We start from the raw sequence: 24,933 nt of genomic DNA on the forward strand, positions 1-24,933 counted from the left end.
TTGATTCCTTGTGACTTTGATTAAGTCACTGATCTTGTGCTACCCACAATAGGAGGCATCAACCTAACTTTGGGTAGGAGTAGAAGAGAAACAAATGCTTACAGAGCATATATTCCTCATAGGGAGATAATGGGGCTGCACGTCTTAGCATCTCCTAAAGGAAAAAATGCAGTTTTTTCAAGTGCTTTTGATATGCTTGGAGTCCATGAAAAAGATGCACATGCTTTCATGAAATGAATAAAAATGATCACATCCAGTTCAGAACTACCGATTATATATGTATGAGCCATTGTGATGGCAGCATGGGGATGCACACAGAAAATGTCTTAAGAGAGCTGCCAATTCAACTGTATACTGGGCCCTCAGAATCTGAGGGAATTATTATTATTATTTACCATATTTCTGTCCCGCCTTTCTCACCCCAGAAGGCGGCCTTATAATAGGCAGCAATTCAATGCCATACATACACGTATCAAATAAACAATTACAATTAAAAACAAACAATTAAAACATCAATTATTAAAACATCAATTAAAATCATGCCATCCAAAGCATAATCCAGGGCAGTTCCATTTATCAATCACATTGATTCATGGTCACTTGTTGCACTGCTCCAGTTACTTGTCAAAAGCTTGGTCCCAAAGCCACATCTTAAGTTTTTCCTGAAGGTCAGGAGAGAAGGGGCTGATCTAATTTCATTGGGGAGGGAGTTCCACATATGTGGGGCCACCACTGAGAAGTCCCTGTCTCTCGTCTCCACTAGTCGCGCCTGCAAAGGAGGTGGGACCGAGAGCAGGGCCTCCCCAGAAGGTCTTAACCTCCATGATGGTTCATAGAGGAAGATACCTTCAGACAGGTTTCCACACTCCCATGGATACCAAAATCTGTGGCTGCTTAAGTCTTATGCAATAAAATTGCATCCCTTATATAAAATGGCAAACAACTCAAGGAAGTGAAGGAGAAACCTTGGGGCCTATGGTATGTTGGGATGGTACAGCAGGGTGTGCATGTAGAGCTTCAATTTGTTGAATTCATGGATGGAGAAACTGTGGCTGACTATCAACTTTAGCTCACATCTTGTATTGACTAGAACCTTCAGAAATGTAGGTACTTTCATTTTACAAGAAAGTCTAAACAAAAGTGATTGACGTTGTCGAAGTGTAATGAGAAATAATAAACTAAACCCGAGGCTTTCAATGACTTAATAGTGATGACAGGTCTGAACTGAAACACCCTTTTTCTTTGCTTGTTCCTAGAAACCTGCTGATATTCTTATGGTCTTGTCAATACTGCTCAGATTTTTTTCTTATACCCTCTTCAGACTGCTGACAGTACAGAATAGATATTGGTAGAGTTTCCCTTCAAACAAATCACAGTTCTTACAATGTTACACAAGAAATGTTCACTAACTTATCCTTTCCACTTACGACAGCCAAATAAGTGTCTTATTTCTTAATCACAAAGCACTCATCAAGATATTATTAGTATCAATTACTGCTACTGTTGCTACTACTACTATTACAAGTAAAATACTATTAAATTTATCCCCTGCCTTTCCGCAAAAAAATAGTGGCTAACAATACTAAAAGTGTATTGTTCTTATTCCTCTACTTTCGACCCAACATTAGCACTCAAGGATTACAGTTTTAAAAAGCAATATAGTTTAAAATATCCAAAAAGTAAACAATGAAGTAGAATTAAATTAGTCACACTAAAACATTTCAAATATCTAGTTAAAAAACCAAAATATAATAAAGATTTATGAAGACATTAAAAACAGTTCAGTTTTAAACAATATAGCACCCCCATCTCATGGTTTAAATAATCTGTATTAAAAGCCTGCCTAAATAAGAAGGGTTTCGCCTACTGATGGAAGGGCAGCAGAAAGTCTCAGGCTCTTCCACATTGCCCTTATATCGCAGGATCTAATCCCAGATTATATGCTTATCCCAGATTATCTGGCAGTGGAGAATCATATAATCCAGTTTAAAGCAGATATCCACATGGGCGGCTGAGGTAGTGATACCTGTGCTTTCTGATGCACAAAAGCATTGTTTCATACATGACCTTGTTTAAAACACTCACCCTCAGGGTGTGTGTATATAAAGCACAAATGAATTTCATGTTTAGACCTGGGTCCCAGCTCCAAGATTTCTCACTATGTACATACATGCAAATACATGTATTCCAAAATTTGTGGGGAAATCCAAAATTCAAAACACTTTTGGTTCCAAGCATTTTGGATAAGGAATACTCAATTTCCAGTTCTGTTTCGTTTTCATTCAGGATTTCTGTAATATCTGCACCAAGCCTGAATTGTCAGTGTACTACTGAATCAGAAACTAGTTTAGCAGTTCTTTGGACTGAGAAAGGAGAAACAAAATCGGATGCCACCAGCATTTTAATGACACCATTAAAAAAAAGCTTAGAGACATATTTTTCAAACATCCTCCCACACACAATGTGAACAAACATTCCCATGACAAAAGCCTCTGTCATCTACTGTCATTGGCCAATCAAACCTGGCTCTTCTTTGCCGCATTGTTTGTTTTTGGATTTGTCATTCAGAAGCTTCATCCAGTCCCCCTGTCCTGGCCAGTAGTCCCAGCTGCTTTTTCTCTAGTATGAAGATATTACTTGGACCCCTGATTCTTCCATTACAAATCCCAGGCTTAATTGGAATGCTATGATGTAGATCTCATTACACTGGTAAAGTTTTTTTTTAAAAAAAAATTGGAAGTAATAATCAGAATACTTCTTAGGTATGCATAGCATGCCTTCCTCTCTGTACTAAGCATCAAGTGTTTCTGGATCACGTGATATTGGTTTCAACCTTGTTCACATTCTGATACTTAACAAAATTGACAAAGTTTATTACTGCCTCCATTAAGTTGCTCTGATATGTCTGAAGTCTGAATCAGAAATTTAGTCCCAAGGTCTCCGAAATGGCATTTAAGAAATGTTCATTCCTACAAGGTGTAACTATGCCACTAGAAACTGAGAAATCCACGGAGTCAAAACAATCTGCAGCATCCTCTTTCAGCATCCTCTTTAGCTGCCAGCAGATGTCAACATGAATCCACAGTAAGCCTGAATTCCAGCCTGGACTTTCTCAAGAGACTTGTTGTGGATACAGGCTATTATGAAAAGCCTCCAGTACACCCACGACATACATTTATCTGAGAACAGTGCTATCTACAAGACATAACCTGGTCAAAATCAATACATGGTAAATTATTTCAAGGTGGTAAACAGAAATATACCAAACTTTAGGTTTTTCCTTTATGAATTATAAGTATACGCATTGTCAACAACATGTTACAGTAGTGGCATGCTATAGATTTGGCTGTATTGTTATCTGAGTTGGATTATTCTGAATATCCGGAACAAAGTGAGGCTCTTTATCCATCACATCCCCCAAGAAAGCATTGTTCGTTATTTTAATATGAAATTACATGAAGCACTAGAAAGAATTGATAGTTTTCCCTAACTCTTGATATAAAGTATTTTTTTTATGTAGAGAGGGAGAGAAGAGGTATAGTTTGTGTGACAGCTCCCGCTCCTAATCCACCAGATATTTTTACCAGGACTCTCAAATCTGAGAGCTTTGGGGTAGAGATGACAAAGTACGATATCATTACACTTTTGGGATTCAGTTATCTTTGCTAGTCCTGTCTTCTGAGCAGGAATGTTAAAGGAATTTGTATGGAGCCCTTTTCTCAGCCACTTCCTTTTGCACTTGACCACATATTAATAATAAATAAATAAACTTAATTTATATGCCCTTTTAACATGCTGCATCTCCTGCAAGATTCATCCAGTTTTGAAAAACAGGAGAATAATTGTACCTATTTGCTGATTTTCAACAAGGCAAGAATGTATGGATTCCTGATTTGTATTTGAAACTGAATGAATTTGATAGCCTCCAAACTAGTAGATGCAAAATCTGTTTATATTCCAGATTGACAAATCAAAGCCAAAACTGGATCTTGTTGCCAGTGCACCCTCTTAACCCTAACTTTATAAATATCAGTGTTATTTTTAATGATCTGCACCCCTTTGTAGCTACTATGCACAGAATGCTTTGTTCCCAGTTAATAAAACACTTTGACAATACCCTATTTTAACAATTAGTTTTATTAATTGGGAACAAATTTTATTTTGTTAGCAGTAATCCCAGACTGCAAGATGCAGACGCATATTATTTCACCATTATCAGTTTTGGAAATAATTCTTCCTTCTTTAATGCAACCTAATATTTGATAGTCAACCTGTAGACATAGTGATAGCAAGGAATGTTTAGTAAACGAAGGATGTAAATCCATTGTTGTTTTCTCCATGTAGCAACAAGAAATGGAAATAGCTTTCTTTTTCACTGCAAAGCATTTTTCTGTCAGTCTCAATACATTTTTGTACTTGCAAAAAAGATGTTTGTGTACATTCTGCAAACTGCTCTAATTGTGTTTATATACATTCTGTAAATTGCTCAAATTACATAACTGCTGTTGTACAATAGCTACTGCCTTATTGCATTTATTGCTTCTGTTAAGAGTTTTGAAGTCAACTCTGATTCATTGCAACCCTATCTTGTGCATATTGACCAACAAAGGCAGCAATTCATGCATCTAAAGAAGTGGCTGGAAGCCACAAGAAGTGTGTGCCTGATAAAGCTTGTAGTTCTATTAACTGTAAACATTAAGGTTGTGGCATTTCCTGCAAAACTCCTATTGCATCATTGTGTGTTAGTTCTCAGCTTCTTTTAGTCTGCACCAGCCTCAGTCAATAGTCTTCCAAGAAAGATATTTTGTATAGTTTACAACTACTTTTCATACTTCATGAACTTTTGTGGTAAAAATTTGTTCACAGAAACAAAAAAAATGGAGAACAACATTTTTCACAAAAATCAATCAACTAGTTTGCTTGATATCATAGGAAAACTTTTATGCAAGATATCCTTTAAATCAGGTAATGCAATTATGGATAATTGTGGGTTTTTATGCTTTTGCTTGTAACATCTCATCAAATGTATGGCAGAAGCCCTTATGTTGCATTTATTGAACTTAAAGCTGCATTTGACTCATCTTTGGATGTCTTCTGTGGAGAGAATTAATTAATCTGCTAAATTTTGGCTGCTAGAATGAGTAAAAGATGTTTATACTGATACTACCCTAAAGGACAGATCTGATATCCATGGTCAATTGCTCTACCCTGTTAGAATATCAAAAGAGGTTGCCAGCTTGGCCATAGATTGCTTGCCAATCTATATATATAAAAGAGTGATGGCATCACGGCAATTCACAAAACAACAAAAGTACAGGCCCCCCAACCTCAAAATTTGACAACACAACCCATCATCCACGCCTCAAGGTTGATACAACAAAAAGAAAAGAAAAATAAAGTCCTAATTAGAGGGAGAGCAATAATTTTTTTATCCAATTGCTACCAGTTTAGAGGGCTAATCTCTGCCCACTTGGTTGCCTAGCAACCAAGGGACAGCCAGGTTTCAGTTAGGGGACAGGCAGATTTAGGCCTCACTTAGACTTCTTCCACAGATTATCTAATTTGCACTGGATTATATGGCAGTGTAGACTCAAGGCCCTTCTACACAGCTATATAACCCATTTATAATCTTATATTATCTGCTTTGCACTGGATTATCTTGACTCCACACTGCCATATAATCCACTTCAGTGTGCATTCTATACAGCTGTGAAGAAGGGGCCTCATATAATCCAGTTCTGAGCAGATAATTTAAGATTATCAATATACAGTAGAGTCTCACTTATCCAACGTAAACAGGCCGGCAGGATAAGTGAATATGTTGGATAATAAGAAGGGATTCAGGAAAAGCCAATTAAACATCAAATTAGGTAATCGTTATACAAATTAAGCACCAAAACATCATATTATACAACAAATTTGACAGAAAAAGTAGTTCCATGCGCAGTAATGCTATGTAGTATTTACAGTAGAGTCTCACTTATCCAACACTCGCTTATCCAACATTCTGGATTACCCAACGCATTTTTGTAGTCAATGCTTTCAATATATCGTGATATTTTGGTGCTAAATTCATAAATACAGTAATTACTATATAGCATTACTGTGTACTGAACTACTTTTTCTGACAAATTTGTTGTCTAACATGATGTTTTGGTGCTTAATTTGTAAAATCATAACTTAATTTGATGTTTAATAGGGTTATCCTTAATTCCTCATTATCCAACATATTCGCTTATCCAACGTTCTGCCGGCCCGTTTATGTTGGATAAGTGAGACTCTACTGTACTGTATTTACAAATTTACCACTAAAATATCACAATGAATTTAAAACACTGACTACAAAAACATTGATTATGAAAAGGCAGACTGTGTTGGATAATCCAGAACATTGTATAAGCGAATGTTGGATAAGTGAGATTCTTCTTTAATATGAAATAATTACTGGGATAGAATAATGCAGAACAATATAATCTCTAAAACCAGGACAGTAAATAAACAGGGGAATTCCACACAGGAAACAATCAGGGCCAGCTAACACCTCCCAACAAAGTATTCCCATCATCAAAGTCTGGCAAATCCTGTTTTCTCAGGGCCACAGACAGTAGAAGCACATAAAATATCGCAAACAACATCACTCTGAAAACAAGGGTATTCCAGACAGGAAACAATCAGGGCCAGCTAACACCTCCCAACAAAGTATTCCCATCATCAAAGTCTGGAAAATCCTCTGTTTTCTCAGGGCCACAGACAGTAGAAGCACATAAAATATCGCAAACAACACCACTCTGAAAACAAGGGAATTCCAGACAGGAAACAATCAGGGCCAGCTAACACCTCCCAACAAAAAATTCACTCAGGGAGGAAACAGCCAGGCTTTAAAGCTGCAAGGCCATTACATCCTAATCATTTTTCCTAATTGCAGCATTCATACTTGCCTCCAACAAACAAAAAAAACCAATCAGAAATATTGTATATTCACAACCTTTAGGAAATAATATCCCCTGATGGCGCAGCGTGTTAAAGCGTTGAGCTGCTGAACTTCTGGACCGAAAGGCCACAGGTTTGAATTGGGGGAGCGGAGAGAGCCCCCACTGTTAGCCCCAGCTTCTGCCAACCCAGAAGTTCGAAAACATGCAAATGTGAGTGCATCAATAGGTACTGCTCCGGCGGGAAGGTAACGCCGCTCCATGCAGTCATCCCACATGACCTTGGAGGAGTCTACAGACAACGCCGGCTCTTCGGCTTACAAATGGAGATGAGCACCAACCTCCAGAGTCAGACACGACTGGACTTAATGTCTGGGGAAAACCTTTACCCTTGACCTTAACTACCACCAATTCCTCAATACTTTATTTCCCAGACCACCAGACATCGCCACAGCAACGCGTGGCCGGGCACAGCTAGTCTATATATATAAAATGATAAAGTTGTTTGCGCAGTGACTATAACAACAAAACTAAACATCCCAGAAATACGAAATTTGGCAACACAATGCAAAAGGCTTGCCTCCAGGTTACAACAACACAACCACACCACAAAACCACAATCCAGACCCACAAAACTCACAACAACGCATCATGCGATAACAACACAACTAAACGCCCCAGAAATACAAAACTTGGCAACACAATGCAAAAGCCTTGCCTTCCAGTTGTAACAACACAACCACACCACAAAACCACAATCCAGACCCATAACACTCACAACAACGCATCGTGACTATAACAACACAACTAAACGCCCCAGAAATACGAAACTTGGCACACAACTAAACGCCCCAGAAATATAAAACTTAATAACACAACGCAAAAGCCTTGCCTCCCGGTTGTAACAACACAACCACACCACAAAACCACAATCCGGACCCACAAAACTCACAACAATGCATCGTGACTATAACAACACAACTAAACGCCCCAGAAATACGAAACTTGGCACACAACTAAACGCCCCAGAAATACAAAACTTGACAACACAACACAAAACCTTTTCTCCTGGTTGTAACAACACAACCACACCACAAAACCACAATCTGTACCCACAAAACTCACAACAACGCATCATGACTATAACACAACTAAACGCCCCAGAAATACAAAATTTGACAACACAACACAAAAGCCTTGCCTCCCAGTTGTAAGAACACAACCACAACACAAAACCACAATCCGGACCCACAAAACTCACAACAACGCATCATGACTATAACAACACAACTAAACGCCCCGTAAATACGAAACTTGGCAACACAACACAAAAGCATTCCCTCCCGATTGTAACAACACAACCACACCACAAAATCACAATCCGGACGCACAAAACTCACAACAATGCATAGTGACTATAACAACACAACTAAACGCCCCAGAAATACAAAACTTGGCATACAACTAAACGCCCCAGAAATACAAAACTTGACAACACAACACAAAAGCCTTGCCTCTCAGTTGTAACAACACAACCACACCACAAAACCACAATCCGGACCCACAATACTTACAACAACGCATTGTGACTATAACAAATACAAAATTTGACAACACAACTCATCCACCTCCCCAATCCCTACATTCACACTTGGCCTCCAAAAAAACAATTACAATAATAACAATAACAACAACAATAAGAATCAACACCATCACAGGCAAGAAACAGCCAGGCACTGAGGCTGAGAGGCCAGTCAATGCTACACTGGGCCTCCAAAAAACAATACAGTAGCATCTAACTTATCCAACCTTCATGACCACTACAACAACAACAATAATAATAAACACCTACACAGGCAAAACAAAAAAAAGACTATTGTACCACAATAAAAATATAAACCGCACTCAGCAGAATCAGACATTACAATTAACAACAAACCAAAGACAACAGGGATCTCAAGCAATTATCAATCAACACAAAAATTGAAGAAGGTAACAGACTTCAAATACTACTACTAATGTGAGTATAAAGAAGGGTGGAGGTCACAGCATCAATACAACCTAATGTAGACTGACCAGCACCACCAGATTAAGCCACAGCAACGCGTGGCCGGGCACAGCTAGTCTCTATATAAAGAACATATTGGATTTCCTATCAGGACCATTACTTTTTCCAATAACAGTAGGTGTAAACGCTATTCCAATCTTTATGCAGATGATACAATGTTAATAACAAATTGCCAAATTGGGTCTCAGGAAATTATTGAAATACTTTAGTGACTATTGCAAGCATAATTTGCTTATAACTATTGCTATAACTATGGTTTTAGAAGAAGACTATTGTCCATTTCACAAGTGGACAATGGTAAAAAAAAAACTATTGGAAAAGGTGTCATGTTTTAAGTACTTGGAGGTTGTAGTCCACTGGTCAGATTCTTGTAAAACTCGTATTAATTATTAACACAGAAATTTCAAAAAGCAGTGTATTGCATTCTTGGATTTTACACTAGAGGTGGTTGCCTCTTCCACCAAATTGTAGAAATCTACTAAACTCCTTCCACAGATACTAGATTTGGGGAACTAGCAAATTACAATCCCTACAAGTTATCCCAAAACAAATTTGCTCATTTATAGCTTGTTACACAGCCTTCAATAGCAAAGTTTTAGTTAGACTGGAATAATCATTTTCATAAATAGTGATCCTGATACAGAAAGCAATAATTACTGTACTTATTGACTAAACATGTTATTTTGCACCTTTTTGGATGTTTTAAAATTAGCATATGACAAGATGAATCTCCATTCATGGAGGATATTTATATCGAATTAAAGAAGGCTTCTAGGTTTTTACATTACTAAACTCACAATTAAACAGAAATTGTGAGATACAACTATCCAACAGATTTAGGATTATTACATACTGTGAGATCAGTGAACCTCCACAAAGAGAGTTGCCCCTTCCTTCTGACCCTACTATCCTATTCTACTGATATTGCCAACTTTGACTATAGAAAGGTTTTTACAAAGGTTCATCTGAACATATTGCCCATTGTTGGATCAGAAGGCTGTTATAATGGAACTCCTTATAATGAAAGAGTTTGTCTTTGTGACAAGTCTATTGAGAATTTCGCACATGTGATACTATGGTGCCCTATATTTCTGGCTGAGTGAAAGAAACTTCTGCAGTTTATCTTAGAACAAGTCCCAGGACTTGTTACTAACTGATATAGACAAATTTATTACATTCCAAATGACAAGGCTTATGGCTTTGGTTGTCAAATCTAGGTTAATGGCACAACTCAAGAGTGCTGTGGCTAGCAAAAAGCATAGACTAGGTATTTCACTCTCAGTTTTGTTTCCCCTTAACTAAACAAGAGTGTAAATTTGTAACTTTTAGTCAACTCTATATTGTGATGCTATTTTTCAGTAGTTTTATTATGGTGTGTTTTAATTTATGGAATTTTTTATCATGTTGTACATCAGTACTGTACTTGTTGATGGTATTATGATTTTTGTGTTGCTGTTCTCTATGGCTTTGTACTAGGAATGAAAGGAACACAAAAAGTACAAAACTGCAAGTCTTTCATTCTCATTGTTGTGTCCCTGTCCTGCCACGAGGAGGCAAAACATTACCTGCTGCCCTGTCTCTTTAAGGTTCCAAAGGGGCGGAGCTTAGCCTTGGCTCCTGCCAGCCTGAAATGGCAGTTATTTTTGTCAGTTAGAATTTGTCAGTTGGTGAGGCACTGGAAGGAAGTGTAGGAAGTAAAAGGATCACAGAAATTCACGTCACGTTGGAACTGTATTCAAATTAGATTAAAAAGCCATAGACTACAGCAATAGAGAAAGCCATGTCAACAACACTGCATTGAAGGCATCTCAAAGATACAAAGAATCCAGTCATAACAAAACTTTATACTCTGTGGCAATATCTATCCAGAACTGCATAGACTCAAAGATTTCTTTCCTCACAAGAGACTTCATAGTGGCATCAAGAGGAAAAGAGATCAATTTTGTCTATTAATAAAATATTTTGTTTCACAACTACAGTCTCCAATCTGTCCTTCGTGCCATGAGTCCTTCCAGTTCATTTAATTAAGCATGGAGGCAGAACAGTCCCATCTAACTGATTCTGACTTATGGTGACCCCAAGGTAATCCTGTGGTCACCATGACAATCCTGTCATGGGATTTTTGTGACAAAGGTTTTTTCAGTGGGTTGCCATTGCCTTACGCTGAAGCTGAGAAATTGCGGCTTTCCCAAGGTCACCCAATAGGTTTCCATGGCCCTTGTCTTTGAGTCCCAACAGTCAAACCTCTGCAATCTCTCCTCTGTTTCTTCCCATGTACTATCAGCAGATACCATCCTTCCATGTGGAGACAAAATTTGTGAGTATTCTTTGCTGACACTTGATAACTATACTACGATAGATGGCAGGGATAAAATGCTACTGAAGCAACTGAGAAGAAGGATGGAAGAGTATATGAAGTTGTTTTTGGTTGTATCTACACTACGAAATCAATGCAGTTTGACACCATTTTAACTGCTATGGCTCATTGCTATGGAAACCTGGATAACTAGTTTAATGAGGCACCAGCTCATTTTGACACAGAGAGCTGGTAAAACTACAACTCCCAGGTTTCCATAGCAGTGATCCATGGCAGTCAACGTGGTGTTAAACTGCATGAAACCTTCAGTGCAGATGTATCCTCTGTCAACATAATACATTGTTTTGCTGCCTAACCAGTTGCTTAGAAGCTAGAAGGGGAACACTTTCTTGTGTCAGAGATGGCTTTGTTTTTTTCACCCCAATGCTATTCTGAAAGTGCCTTATGCTATTGTAATAATGGAGCATTAAGCCAATATAGGTTATCAAGAGGATTCCAGCCATTGACAAGACTCCAAATATACAAAACAGCATGTAGTACAAAATGCACAATGGGATTTAGTGCAGTCTTCTCCTAAAATCAATTATTAATGTTCTATCAGCAAACTTCATTGACCAATATCCTTTGAAAAACATGATAAACGTTCATTTTGGAGTAGAATCAATGACAGAATCTCCTTGAAGCTTAAACAAAGAAAACAGATCTACACCATAAATGAAGGAGATTAAAGACAAAAGTCTTTTAATCCATAAATCTATAAATAGTCCTGTGGATCAAAGCACAAGGGAAGATGTCTGTTTATTGCATGATGCAATTTGGTAGCTAGACATTGGTAAAGCTTTCTTTTGAAGAGCGTTTATCATTTAATAGGTTATCGTGTCATAAGCACAGGCAATACATAAAAGGTATATAAAGTCTACACCCATGCATTTTTTTTTGCCAGTAATTGCATATGTTCAAAAATGTCTATCCATACTGTTGGGGGAGATGCATGTTCCAATAGTGATAAAATATTTAATGTGATTCAACACAATTCTGATCAACATTTACAAATTTTGCATAGTATAAATATATGCCAGTGTAATTGTGCTGGATTCCATGGTTGTGACACAGACTGTTACAATGGTGCCCCGCCGAAAGTTATTTGATGGGCTCCGGCGGACTCCGTGCCGGCAATGTTCTGACAGCACGCAGAGATGGAGAAAACCGTCCATGTGATGAGGTCGTAAGTCAAAAGTGTGAGATATGGCTGTGATTGTGGAACAATTGGCTTTACAAAGGCCTACATGTACATAACCTCTGAGAAACTGCAACTATTCTGATGAGCTATAGGGCCTCCAAAAGATTTCAGCCTAAGTTACACAAGGATATTCTAGAGCAGGGTTTCTTAAACTTTTTCTACCTGTGAACCTTTTCTACCCAAGAAATTTTTACATGACCTGGGGTATGTAGGAATGTAGGTGTACAAAACACGTATAAAATAAAACATCTACTAACAATAAATCAGCATTTGCAAAGCTCGTGAAACAGGCTGATTTTCTTTTTTATGAAGCATTTTCTGCACAGTCCATTGTAAATATTGCTCGTTGTTGCGAACAGATCTGTGTAAATGTTTTAAACAGCCACTAGGGGCATTCAGAAACCTTTCACTGTTGCCAAATTTTTTGGGACTCTAACACAGAGCTAAGCGGTCAGGGCTCACAGTTTGAGAAGCAATGTTGTAGAGAACTAGAAGTAGCAGAAGTGTCTCTCTTGCAAAATGTTTGAGGAGGAAATAATGTCTGGGAGAAACAGAATGAAAGATACCTGCTCATGATGACACTGAGTAGATCTTGGGTATACCATACAAAAATGACCTTGTGTTGTTGAAGGCTTTCATGGCTGGACTCACTGGGTCCTGTGAGTTTTCTGGACTGTATGGCCATGTTCCAGAAACATGTTCTGGAACATGGCTATACAGCCCGGAAAACTCACAGCAACCCAAAAATGAGTTTCTCCTTCAGATAGAAAGACTGGTTTCTCTTGGTATAAGTCTCTCTTTCCCACAACTGTTTTTAACAGAGGTTAGACACATGATCAAAAAGGAAATGGCTTGGCTGTCTTCTGTATGTGGCATCAGTCCTCATCAAAGTAAAGGGAACTATTGCAGGCTTCTCTCAAGAAACCTTAATTACCAGACTAGGATCAGAAAAGAAATTGTTCCAAGTGCCCTAGACCTGAAGCGTTGAAAGATCAAGTCCAAAACTAAAAAAAAAAACCCTTCCTAGAAGTGTACTCCTTAAAGGCAAATTAGCTGCTTCACATGAATTCCAAACTCTTCTGTCAAGAAGACTCTGACAGCAGTGGGCTAAAGCTCAGAAAATAGCCTTGCTACATTATACTCCATCATAGATTAATAATGACATCTGGAAGAAGATGTTTCATCATTCGGCAACCTCTACAGTGATCCTCCAAGCCTTGCACGTAAGTGTGTTTACCAGGCTTCATGTAAAACAATATTTGTATATTATCTCACCTATAATATGAAAGAGCATCTTTTCAACCATCATGAGACATATTTTGGGACTCTTTTCATAAAAGAGAGACAGGCACTGGGGAAAGAGTAGATTCTGTGCATGGAAAATATTGGTTTTCAATAAAAAAAAATTCCAGAAAAGTCCAACCAGCAAAAAATTGAAAATGTAAAAACAAAAAAAGGAACTGTTGCAATCCCATCCAACATGGAAAAAAACTGCTGTTCCTCAATCTTGCATGCACAAATGCAACAATGATTTAAAAGCCTAACTTGAAGCTTCCACAATGGAGGAATGATGGAAAGATATCTTCCTTCTATTTTCAGTTATATTTATCAAATCGCAAAGTAATGCATCAGAGACTTCACTCAAGTTGTTTCTTGCTGCAACTAGGGCAGGTGAGTGAACATGAAGATTTAAGTTTCCCCCAGCACAAATTAAAACACAAGTCACAGAAGTGTGGACGATGCAAGAGTGCTTAAAATTACAAATGATTATAGTAACCACTGGGGTTCATATTTTGAAGAAATAAAAGAAATAATGGCATTATTAATTTCTGCTTGCCTATCGTTGCACTGCTGGAGTTGGAGCCTGGGGGCATAGACTCCAACTACTCTTATCAGTGACCCATAGCACTGCCATTTGAAACTCATTGAGCCAAAGCATGACTGGGGGCCCTTCCACACAGCCATATAACTCATAATATCAAGGCAGATAAACCACAATATCTGGTTTGAACTGGGTTATCTGAGTCCACACTGCCATATAATCCAGTTCAATGTTGATTTTATACAGCTGTGTGGAAGGGGCCACAGTGTATAGTAAAATACAGCATTCTGAATAGGGAAGGTACAAGTATAGTTATATCTATACTGTTATATCCATTTAAATAAATATGAGGCACATACTTCTCCAGTTCTCAGATTTTCCTGTTTTGAAATGAATATATTAATATTTACATGCATTATATAGTCCTGTTTTCACTACATAATGCTATCCTATCATCTTCCTGTGATACTTTGTACTACAACAAAAGTTCTGTCAGCAGAATTTATTTACACGTAATAATGGAAGATGCCTGTTTCTTCTCTTTCTATCACAGGCAAATGTGGAACATAACCTTGCAAAGGCAACAGTTGGCATTAGTTCAAACACCCATCGTCTGGCAGTGCTGATAATATAGACTTTGCTCTGCTTGAAATTACAATCACAATCATAATGCTTTGCATCTTTTGTAACCATCATGTATGAGTAAACTATATTTACTCACTGGACAGCATTATCCAAAGAATGACCTAAATCAGTCTCCTTTCTATTGCTATGAGCTTGTTACTTACACAATGGATTTCTGATGAATTGTTTGAACATGGCAATACTGGTTCTTACAAACATGCAAAATGTTGTTTTAAGCCATATGCAATGCACGTTTATAGGAAAATTCTATGAACCATTCTGTTGTTAGAGATTTGAAAGCTACTTGGGACCTAATGTAGTAAGAGCACTGAGAAGATGAATTGTAAACATGTAAAACATTTTTGGAATCACAATTCAACATTAAGACAATAATTAATATTTATTAAACTCCTGCAATTACAAAAGATTTACAAAGATTAAAGAGAGTGGTGCCTGCTGATTGGTTTACAATGTAAGAGGAAAAATACAGGAAACAGAAGAAACAATTGTAATTCATAAAGCCAAAGTTCAAATGATCTTTCTGAACTTTGTGAAGATGAAGACAAATGAAGTAATTAAGACATTGGAGGAGAATTCAGCTATGCATATAGGTACGGAATGCAGATAGGATGTAGAATTTCTCTTCTTTAAATGCAGCATAAAGCTTAATAAGGAGAATAAGGAGAGGAAAGCAAAATGGGGTGGAAGAGGCAGCGGGCAAGGTGGAGGAAGGGAGACTGTTAAAGGTAAGTGTCTTTTGGCACCCATAAGACTAACATTTCTCTTCTCATGAATTTTAATGGATTCCAATTGGCTTCTACACAAATGATGTATTATACTCTATGGGCCGTAATCCATAAAACCTTGTGCTAAAATTATTCTCCTGGGTTTAAGTGTGCCATAAGGCTATTGGTTGCTTTGCTCAAACAGACTAACACAGCTGCCCCTTTGAAAACAACGTGAAGGAAGTATGTGGATCTTGAATCAGGTCACATAAATTAATAGAAGAATATTTAGCAAAGGAATACAAAAACTGTGTATCTCTGAGGCCACTGTAACATTAGTGTAACAATGATGTCTTGTTACACTGTATTAACAGAACAAGTATGGTTTATCCTAAACAATTTGGCATGTGAATAGTAGGTTCCCAATTTTTCCATGTGACACACTCCTTGCTTAAATTTTGTGGAAAAAGAACAAAATCCCATCAATATGAATGTAAAGCTTGTTCTTCCTCAAAACTCCTTGATAATTCTACAATTTCATCTTGTAGTGTTGCAAGGTTTTGCACTGCACTTCATACAACACACACACACAGAGACGGCCCTAGGTATTTTTCAAGTGTAGGTGAACAGAATTTTGGCGCCCCCCAAACCAATCACTGAAAAATAAAAGCGTTGGATAAGCAAAAATGTTGGATAATAAGGAAGTATAAAGGAAAAGCCTATAAAACATCAAATTACATTATGATTTTAAAAATTAAGCACCAAAACATCATGTTTTACAACAAATCAATAGAAAAAGCAGTTCAATACATGGTAATATTATGTAGGAATTACTATATTTGCAAATTTAGCACTAAACATTGAACAGGGATATAGGGCAGTGTGGACTTAGATAACCCAGATAGCCCTCAGTATTAAAAAAAACCCTCTAAAATCAGGACAATAAATAAAGAACAACACTCTGAAAACAGAAGAAATCCAGACAGTAAACAATCAGGGACAGCTAACTCCTCCCAAAAAAAGTTTCTCCCAGGCAAGAAGAAGCCAGGCCTTGAAGCCACAGGGCCATTAAATGCTAATCAAGGTGATTAATTACAACATTCACACCTGCTTCAAAGAAAAGTTCTTTCTCCCACCCTGGACCTTCTACAGATATATAAACCCCACATACCTAGCTTCCAAGTTCCTACAGACCTCACAAACTCTGAAGGCCCCAAAGGTGGGCTTGCGTGGTGCGAAGGTGGGTCTGCGCTGGCCGGAAGGCCCAGCGCGGCCGCTGGAAGGCCCGAAAGAGAAGGAGGTGGAGAGTGGTGCCCTCCTCCCAGGACGATGGTGCCCCCGGGACGATGGCGCCACAGGCAAATGCCTATTTCGCCTTATGGTTGGACCGCCTCTGCACACACATAATGGTAAAGGTTTTCCCCTGACATTAATTCTAGTCATGTCCCACTCTGGAGGTTGGTGCTCATCTCCATTTCTAAGCCGAAGAGCCAGCGTTGCCCATAGACACCTCCAAGGTCATGTGGCCAGCATGACTGCATGGAGTACCGTTACCTTCCCGTCGGAGCGGTGTCTATTGATCTACTCATATTTGCATGTTTTCGAAGTGCTAGGTTGACAGAAGCTGGGTCTAACAGCGGGGGCTCACCCCGCTCCCGGATTCGAAACTACAACCTTTCGGTCATTAAGTTAAGCAGCTCAGCGGTTTAAACCGGTGCACCACTAGGAGGCATATATATATACACATACACATACATGCATACATATATACAGTTGGGTGCATTTAAAACACATACACAAACACTGAAACCAATTCCTATTCCAGGCTAAGCTATGTATCTCCAATATAACTCTCCACCCTTGAACAACACCCACCTACTTGCCAAAACATGAAACCACCAACACGTTTCAAGTGGAATGAAAAAAGAGAAGCACATAGCCTTAGTATGACAATAGCACAAAGCCACATGCTGCAAAGAAAGGCAAAAAACCAAATGTCCTTTCACTGCTTAAATCCTATAATCTCAAAGTAAGAGGAGAGGGAATACCCAAATCCCTCTCCTAATGGTTGCCTAGGAAGGATATAATTTAGTAGTCTCTTTGGGGGCATTAAAATAATGGATGGATAGAATTTAGAAGATACACAAAAAGTGGTTTTTCCATGTATTGGAAAGACACTCTCTTTAGTTAAGATAAATGAGAAACAATAATGACTATAACTGGGATCCAATACAAATTTAGCACAACATAAATATGCAATAGCATAGTTGTCCTAAACAGTGAGTGTGGGATTGTGATTTCAGCATTGAACTACAACCCAAGGGAACAGAGTTCAAGTCCTCATTTGGCAGAAACCCAAGAAGCATTTGGGAAGAAGCTTTCAAGTAGTCCCTAGAAGAGTCAGAATGTTTCTGCTTATTTATGCAAGGCTTGCCTGACTGTGTTTCTTTTCATATGTGCACAAATATTAGTTATTAAGATATTATAATATATTGAACCGCTCTTCACTTCTTTTTATACTGTAGGAATTTATGGCTAATATTTCCATGTTATTTCTACTTCTAGTACCAATGTTTCTGTTAAAGAAGGAAAGCCCTGGAACAAAGCTAAGTTTGCTAACTGAGGTATTAATTATGTTCCCTTGAAGCCTGAAAGAAAAGAAGAGCAATTGTTACTTACAGTGTTAAAATTTGGGAAGAGTCCAACAGTAGAACTGCCATCCATTGGGAAAGGCATAAATGGTTTGATATCCAAAGAGGGTTGCATCATCAGCGTTGGTGTTCGGACAATAGGAAGTGTAGTAGTATGGCAAGTGCTGCCTGCAGAGAGGGGAGAAAATGAAATAATGTTTTCTTTAAAAAAATTACTACCGTAATTGAAGATACACTTGTATCCAAACCCCTGTAGCCATTAACCCAGTCCACATATTTCTCTCATGTATCCCAGTTGAATTAAATATCATCAACATTGGAAGTAAGAATTGATGCCATCATGAAATCACCACTTTCTTAGAGAACTTTTAGCTAGCTGAAAGTTCAGACTATGCAAAGCAAACAAAAGGTTCTGAGGTTATGTTGGTGTGTGTAGAAAAGGTCTGTTGCACAATTTAACTGCTCTGTCTAGTTGAAATGTCATGCACAGGCACCTATTGAGACCAGATGTCTTGGCCATTCACTGTTTGCTCTGTGATCATCAACCAAGGACTCATGCCAAGCTGAAGAAGAGAGAGGATTTTTCCTTAGTCTCTATGAATATAGATTTTGCACATGCATAATTTCGTAGTCCTTGAAAAAAATCTGTATCCCCTTCTGGCCACCACTCAAAAAGATGGCATGTATATGTAAAAGCAGGTTAATTGTGGCATCTCTAGTGATATATCTAGAAACATCATACTAGTGAAACCCATGACATTTTCCAACAAAACTATGCAAAATTTATGACAATGAATGAATAGTAGTAGTTCATCCACTATACTGGTGTTTTAGTACAGATAGGTAAAAAATAAAGTATAGTTGTTTTGATGGGAAGTTAGAGTAGACTTAGCTTCAAATTTATGAATTCCAGCTAAGTAAACCCACTGATTCAATAGGCCCTATATAAATGTTGGCTGATCAAATTCCCCTTGATTCCATTAGTCTTTTCTAATCAAGGCTAACAATTTGATTTGATGGTAATGCATAGGAACATGACGGATAAAGCTCCCCTCACACACACACAAACACACACACACACACCAGTGTGGAAATCACATATTGGACAGATGACAAGCTCTTTAACCTCATCAGGCTGAGAGCAGAAAGTAAGCTAATAACTTCTGCTATAGAACTCTAATATGCTGATGATAAAGTAGTATATACTCATTCAGAGACAGACCTACAAGCCACTTTAAACACTTTTGCAGAAGCGTATGAAAAACTTGGTTTCTTAACATATAGAAGACCAAAGTGCTCTATCAGCAGGCATCAACCAATCTCTCTGCAATCCCAGAAATAAAGTTTGGTGGTCTAAAGCTAAAAAATGTTGACCATTTCTGCTACCTTGGCAGCTACCTCTCCACAAAAGTCAACACTGACGCTGAAATACAACACCATCTGAGCTCTGTTAGTGCAGATTTTTTCAAATGAAGCAGAGTTTGAGAATCAGGACATTCATCAGGATAGCAAGATGGTTGTTTATAAAGCTCTTATCCTTCGAACTCTTTTGTATGTCTATGAAACATGGACCATCTACAAACATCGCCCTCAACTTCTGGAAAAATTCCATCAGCGTTGCCTTTGAAAAATTCTGCAAATCTCTTGGGAAGGCAAGCAAACATCAGCATATTGGAAGACACAAAAACCCCAGCATTGTCCACGTTGTTCAAATGCCCAATTACTATTTCCCAAAACAGTTACTTTATTTTCAGCTCAAGAATGGAAAACAGAATATCGGTGGAAAACAAAAGAATTTTAAAGATGGTCCGAAAGCTAACCTTAAGAAAAGTAGTATAAACACCAAGAACTGGGAAGCCCTTGCTCTCGAGCTCTTTAATTGGAGGTCAGCTGCTATGGATTTTGAGACGGCACAAAGAGAAGGCGAATGGAAGAAACATGCCAAGAGGAAGTTGCATCAAACAAACCCTTGTCGTGACCACCTTCTACCTAGAAATCTATGTCCCCATTGTGAAAGACCATGCAGATCCAGAATAGGTCTCCACAGTCACTTACGGACCCATCACCAAGACTTTACTCTTGGAAGACAATCATACTCAACTATGAGTGATCACCTATGATAATGATGGTGATTATATATATACTGCTCTTCTCCAAACATGGGATCCAAAGTGACACACAGCCTTTTAAAAAAATGTAATACGACGGGAAAACGTTCAATAGAAAAGTTAAAATACAGTGAAATCAAATTCAAGTTAAAAATACTCGTTAAAATGCAGGTTAAAACATATATAAAATGTAATAAAACAGAAACTATGCCCCTGATTAAAAGCTTGGTCTGTCTTGTTATATTAAAAGCCAGCATCGATATCTTTCCAAACATGTATGGTAAGCAGGATATATATGAAATTGCTGGAAGCCTAGATAAGGTGTTGGGAAACTGTGGGCCTTGAGAAATCATTGGACTGTTAACTCCCATAATCCATCAACATTGCTTGTGCTGAGTAGGGCTGATGGGTGTTGCATGAATGTCACTGTTGCTCATCTTCTTTGAGTCCAATTATGTATGGCTATTTTTCGGGCTGTCAAGAGCAACTTCTTCCAATCAGTCCCTTCTGGGTGCCAAACATAACTAACGACGGCTGGTCCAAGATTCAAACTGTTGCTTGGAAACTTGCTCCATCCTTCCTTTACTTTCTGAAGAATCAAAGTGCCTGCCTAATGATAATGATAATGATAATAATAATAATAATAATAATAATAATAATAATAATAATATACTTTATTTATAACCCACCCTATCTCCCAAGAGGAGCATGCTTTAGAGTCATAAGAAGAATTAGATCTCTATCTTTGTAGTTTATATGGTCCACCTCAAGGCAAACCACCCTATCTCATTCTCTCACCCTCTAATCACAACTACAAGCGCTTTGTAGATAATAACTAAAATATTAAGAAGGAGGCTAGTGGATAATTGGAATACATACATTGTGTAAGGCAAGAGGGGTCAGCCACTGCCTAATTCTTTCTAAGTTGCTTGACTGTATAAATTCCCTTCTTTGAGGCATACAATTTTTTTTTAATCTGGTTCTGTGGCTAAACAGAAACTACATGGCTTTTCATACCTAATTTTATTTTCCTGTCTAAAGAGCACTGTCACTATTCTGCTCTATTTTTTAGTCATTATTATCCACCCTGTTTCAAGACAGTTGAATATTCTTTTATTCTTGGTTTTTATGCCTCTGGGCTGGCCTGTCTTTCCTCTTATTATTTTAATTGTACTTATATTTCCATTCATGACGCTTTACTTTTCCTCCATCTGTTGAAGCTCATAAAGGTCCATCAGTCTTTTTGCTTTTTTATTCCTTGTTTTAATACTTCAGATTTTCTTTCAGTGTTCTTTTGTTAATTATCGTGTTTGTGCTGGTGACATTCAGTTTTCAGGTTTCTACTATGTTATTTATTAATTTTTCAGTGTGTCTTTTTACTGCTTTCTTTTGGCTCTTTGATCAGTCTTAAGAACTACATGCTCAAAGAAGTAATTTCTTATTTTTTATTGATTAGGAAGTTACCGTTTCTTTTGGTGTTCAAATCCAGCTGTTTTTTGGGTCCTTCTCTTTTTTCTCAGATTTCAGCATTTGTTGTGACAAGCCATTTTTAGCTGACAGATACTGATAGATAGAGTCTTCTTCCTCTTGATTCTCATCATGCATTGGTGTCTTATTTTGTACCAAATGGATTACTGCAATATTCTTTTAGCTAGTCTTGTCTATTTCAACCTTAAAATGCTGGTTTCTGTTGCTCATCCTGCGGCTTGTCTTATTTTTTATGCATGCAAATATGATCATGTTTCATTTCTCTCCACTAGCTTATATTTCCTTTTAATATTCAGTTTAAGATCCTGTTACTTATTTTCAAATGTATTGATTCTATGGCTCCTGTTCATCTTTCATTTCCAATTTCTTCATGTTCTTCTCTTCTGACCTGAGACATCATTAGACACTGAATACCATTAAAAATTATATGCCTGCCCCTCCTCCTAGCTTCTAAAATATCATTACTTCAGTCTTCCAAAACTCTATTACCTTAACCTCTTAGGATTCTGTTACAAGTTTTCTAGTGTTTCATTGCTTGTTAAATTCCTATCTCTCTTTTCATGCCAATGTGTCTCTTAGTACTTTCAATTTTTAAAAACTATTTTGGTTTCATTTTGTTTCTGGCATATAGAGATCTAAATTAGATTGCACATCTCTAGTTCCAGGACTGTCTTTCTTACATGGTTATATCGGCTTACATTCCCCTTGCAGACTCAAATTCTCAGGTTGGGTGCATTCCTGGATTTAACTCTTAGATTTAAGATTTCTGGCATTGGCCAGGATTACATCTATGCAGTTGAGGGTAGAAAAGCAACTAAAAATATCTGATTTGGACATAGTGGCACATACCGTAGTTATAACCTAACTTTAGGTTGGGCTGTTTCTAAAACGTCTCCTTATGGAAGTGGCCAGACCATTAACTCTTGGTCAGTTAAACAGAACGGACCATCCATTTGTTCCAGCAGATTTATTGGTCTATTTCTTTACACAGTTTGAAGTGATGGTTAGGACCCCACAAAAGCCCTGTATATGACTCTTGGTTATCTGAAGGCCTATAATTTCTCACAGAAGTTTGCCTGGGTTTTAAGATCTTCTCTCAGCCAGCATATCTTCAGGATCACTCGAGAATGACCAAAGATGTTGGGATCTGAGGAGAGTTATGGCATTCTTCCTGTTATCTTTTGGGGGTAGTGAATTTCTATTATCTTTATACATGGTGAGGAATTTTCTTTCTCTTCTAGGACAGACTGTGCTTAATGATATATGTCCCCATCCATTGTTTCTGTTGCCCAAGTGGCTGATGTTTGGAAATGATCACAGAGGTTTTCCACTGAGCTTTTTTCCCTTGATACACTTCTGTTTACCACATCAATTTTTTTCTTTCTAACCTGCTTTTCTTTCACAACAATAGTGTTAAAAGCGGTGTACTTTAGTGCTTGAAATAAAATATACATGTGCAAGGCAGGGAAAGTTGATATGGGGAAGAGCATGGATGGAAATGTTGAGTTGACTTAGGAGTCCATCTGGCACTTTATTTGTACTCTGTCTTCTCCTTCAAATTCCCTCTTTTCTGTCCCCTGAAATCCTTCACTGACCGCTTGAAACTTTCCAGTCATCAGATTATGTTTACCTAACATTTTGCTAAAATGTAGGAAAATATCAGAAAATGCCCCCAAATTCCCACATTACCTTAAAACTCACTCCTGCAAAATAACTATTTTTTTCAGCCACATATTAGTCATAACGTCAATGAGAAGTGGTCACTCAGCCATCATTTTTGTCAATAGGTGGCCAAAAAGGGAGGCATTTAGGTTTATGTGAGAGTAGGTATGACCCAGCCCACCAATATGGTTGGCAGAGAGAAATGACCCTTATAAAGTGATACATTAACTTAAGAGTTTGATTCGTTCTGTGATTGAGCTCTTAACTCGAAACACTCTTATCTCAAAGTGAATTTTCCCATTGAAATGCTATTAATCTGTTTTGGCTTCCCAAAACACCCCCCTTTTTGTTATGTGTTGTTTGTTTGTTTTTTTGGAAAAATAATGAAAGAATTATCGACTTTAAAATGGTAGAAGCACAAAGCACAATGTGAAGAGGCAAAGCACTATATTCTTTATACTGCACTCATTCCAGCCTGTGTCCCTCTCTTGTTCTCTCCCTCTCTCTCCTCATGAAGCAAAACACACCAGGAATAAAAACCACATAAAATCAACTCACCCAAAATTCTTCAAAAACAAGAGCAAAGAAGACAGCAATCTCTCAAAATAGACAAAAGCACAAGGCATGGAGGCTGCTCCCTTGAAGTCCTAAAGCCCTGTACTCTCATGCTATAGTGATCCTTCTAGCTCTTAACTCAAAATACAGCTCTTATGTAAAAGGGAAACCGAGGCTGAGCAACAGCTCTTAACTCAAAATGCTTTTAAGTTGTGATGCTCTTAAGTAGAGATTCTACATTACTTACATAACTGCCAGCTCCTGGTGTATAGTGTCTAATATGTTAGGCATTTCAACAACTACAGTAATAACTATAACAAAGATTATTGCTATATAAACAAGTACAACTAAACTTACATAAGAGGTTTATGAACTACATTCTTACAGTTCTAGTAGACTTCCTAATCTCACTGATGGAGCTAATAGGCAACAGGCAAAGGAGGAGCCTTTGAGCATTGTCTTTATCAGAATAAATGGCCCATGTACATTTCTCCAGACCATTCCCTTTCTGGAAATCTAGATTTTTTTTAAAAAAAATGTTTCCATTTATAAAAGTTGTATTCTCAGCTAAGCAGATTTCTGTGTAAAGCTTGTGCAAATGTTGGTTTTTCTCAATCAATTTAGGGCACAGATGCATAATCAATGGTAGCCTGAATATATGAACTGGATGGCAATATGAGCCAGGCTAGCTACTACCCTGTTTCCCCAAAAATAAGACAGCCCCAGAAAATAAGACCTAGTAGA

At 37.8% G+C, this 24,933-nt stretch overlaps 1 protein-coding gene across 5 annotated transcripts in view; it reads right to left on the reverse strand.

The window, feature by feature from the left end:
- Positions 1 to 24,933, reverse strand: part of znf385b (zinc finger protein 385B) — a 304,135-nt gene that overhangs the window by 90,301 nt on the left and 188,901 nt on the right. For all 5 annotated transcript variants that reach the window (XM_062963052.1, XM_062963059.1, XM_062963075.1 and 2 more), the window contains one exon: positions 18,405 to 18,544. In XM_062963052.1, coding sequence (XP_062819122.1) covers positions 18,405 to 18,544 — 140 coding nt within the window. The remainder of the gene's footprint in view (positions 1 to 18,404; positions 18,545 to 24,933) is intronic.

The sequence above is a fragment of the Anolis carolinensis genome, chromosome 1 (assembly GCF_035594765.1).
Source record: "Anolis carolinensis isolate JA03-04 chromosome 1, rAnoCar3.1.pri, whole genome shotgun sequence".
NCBI lineage: Eukaryota > Metazoa > Chordata > Lepidosauria > Squamata > Dactyloidae > Anolis > Anolis carolinensis.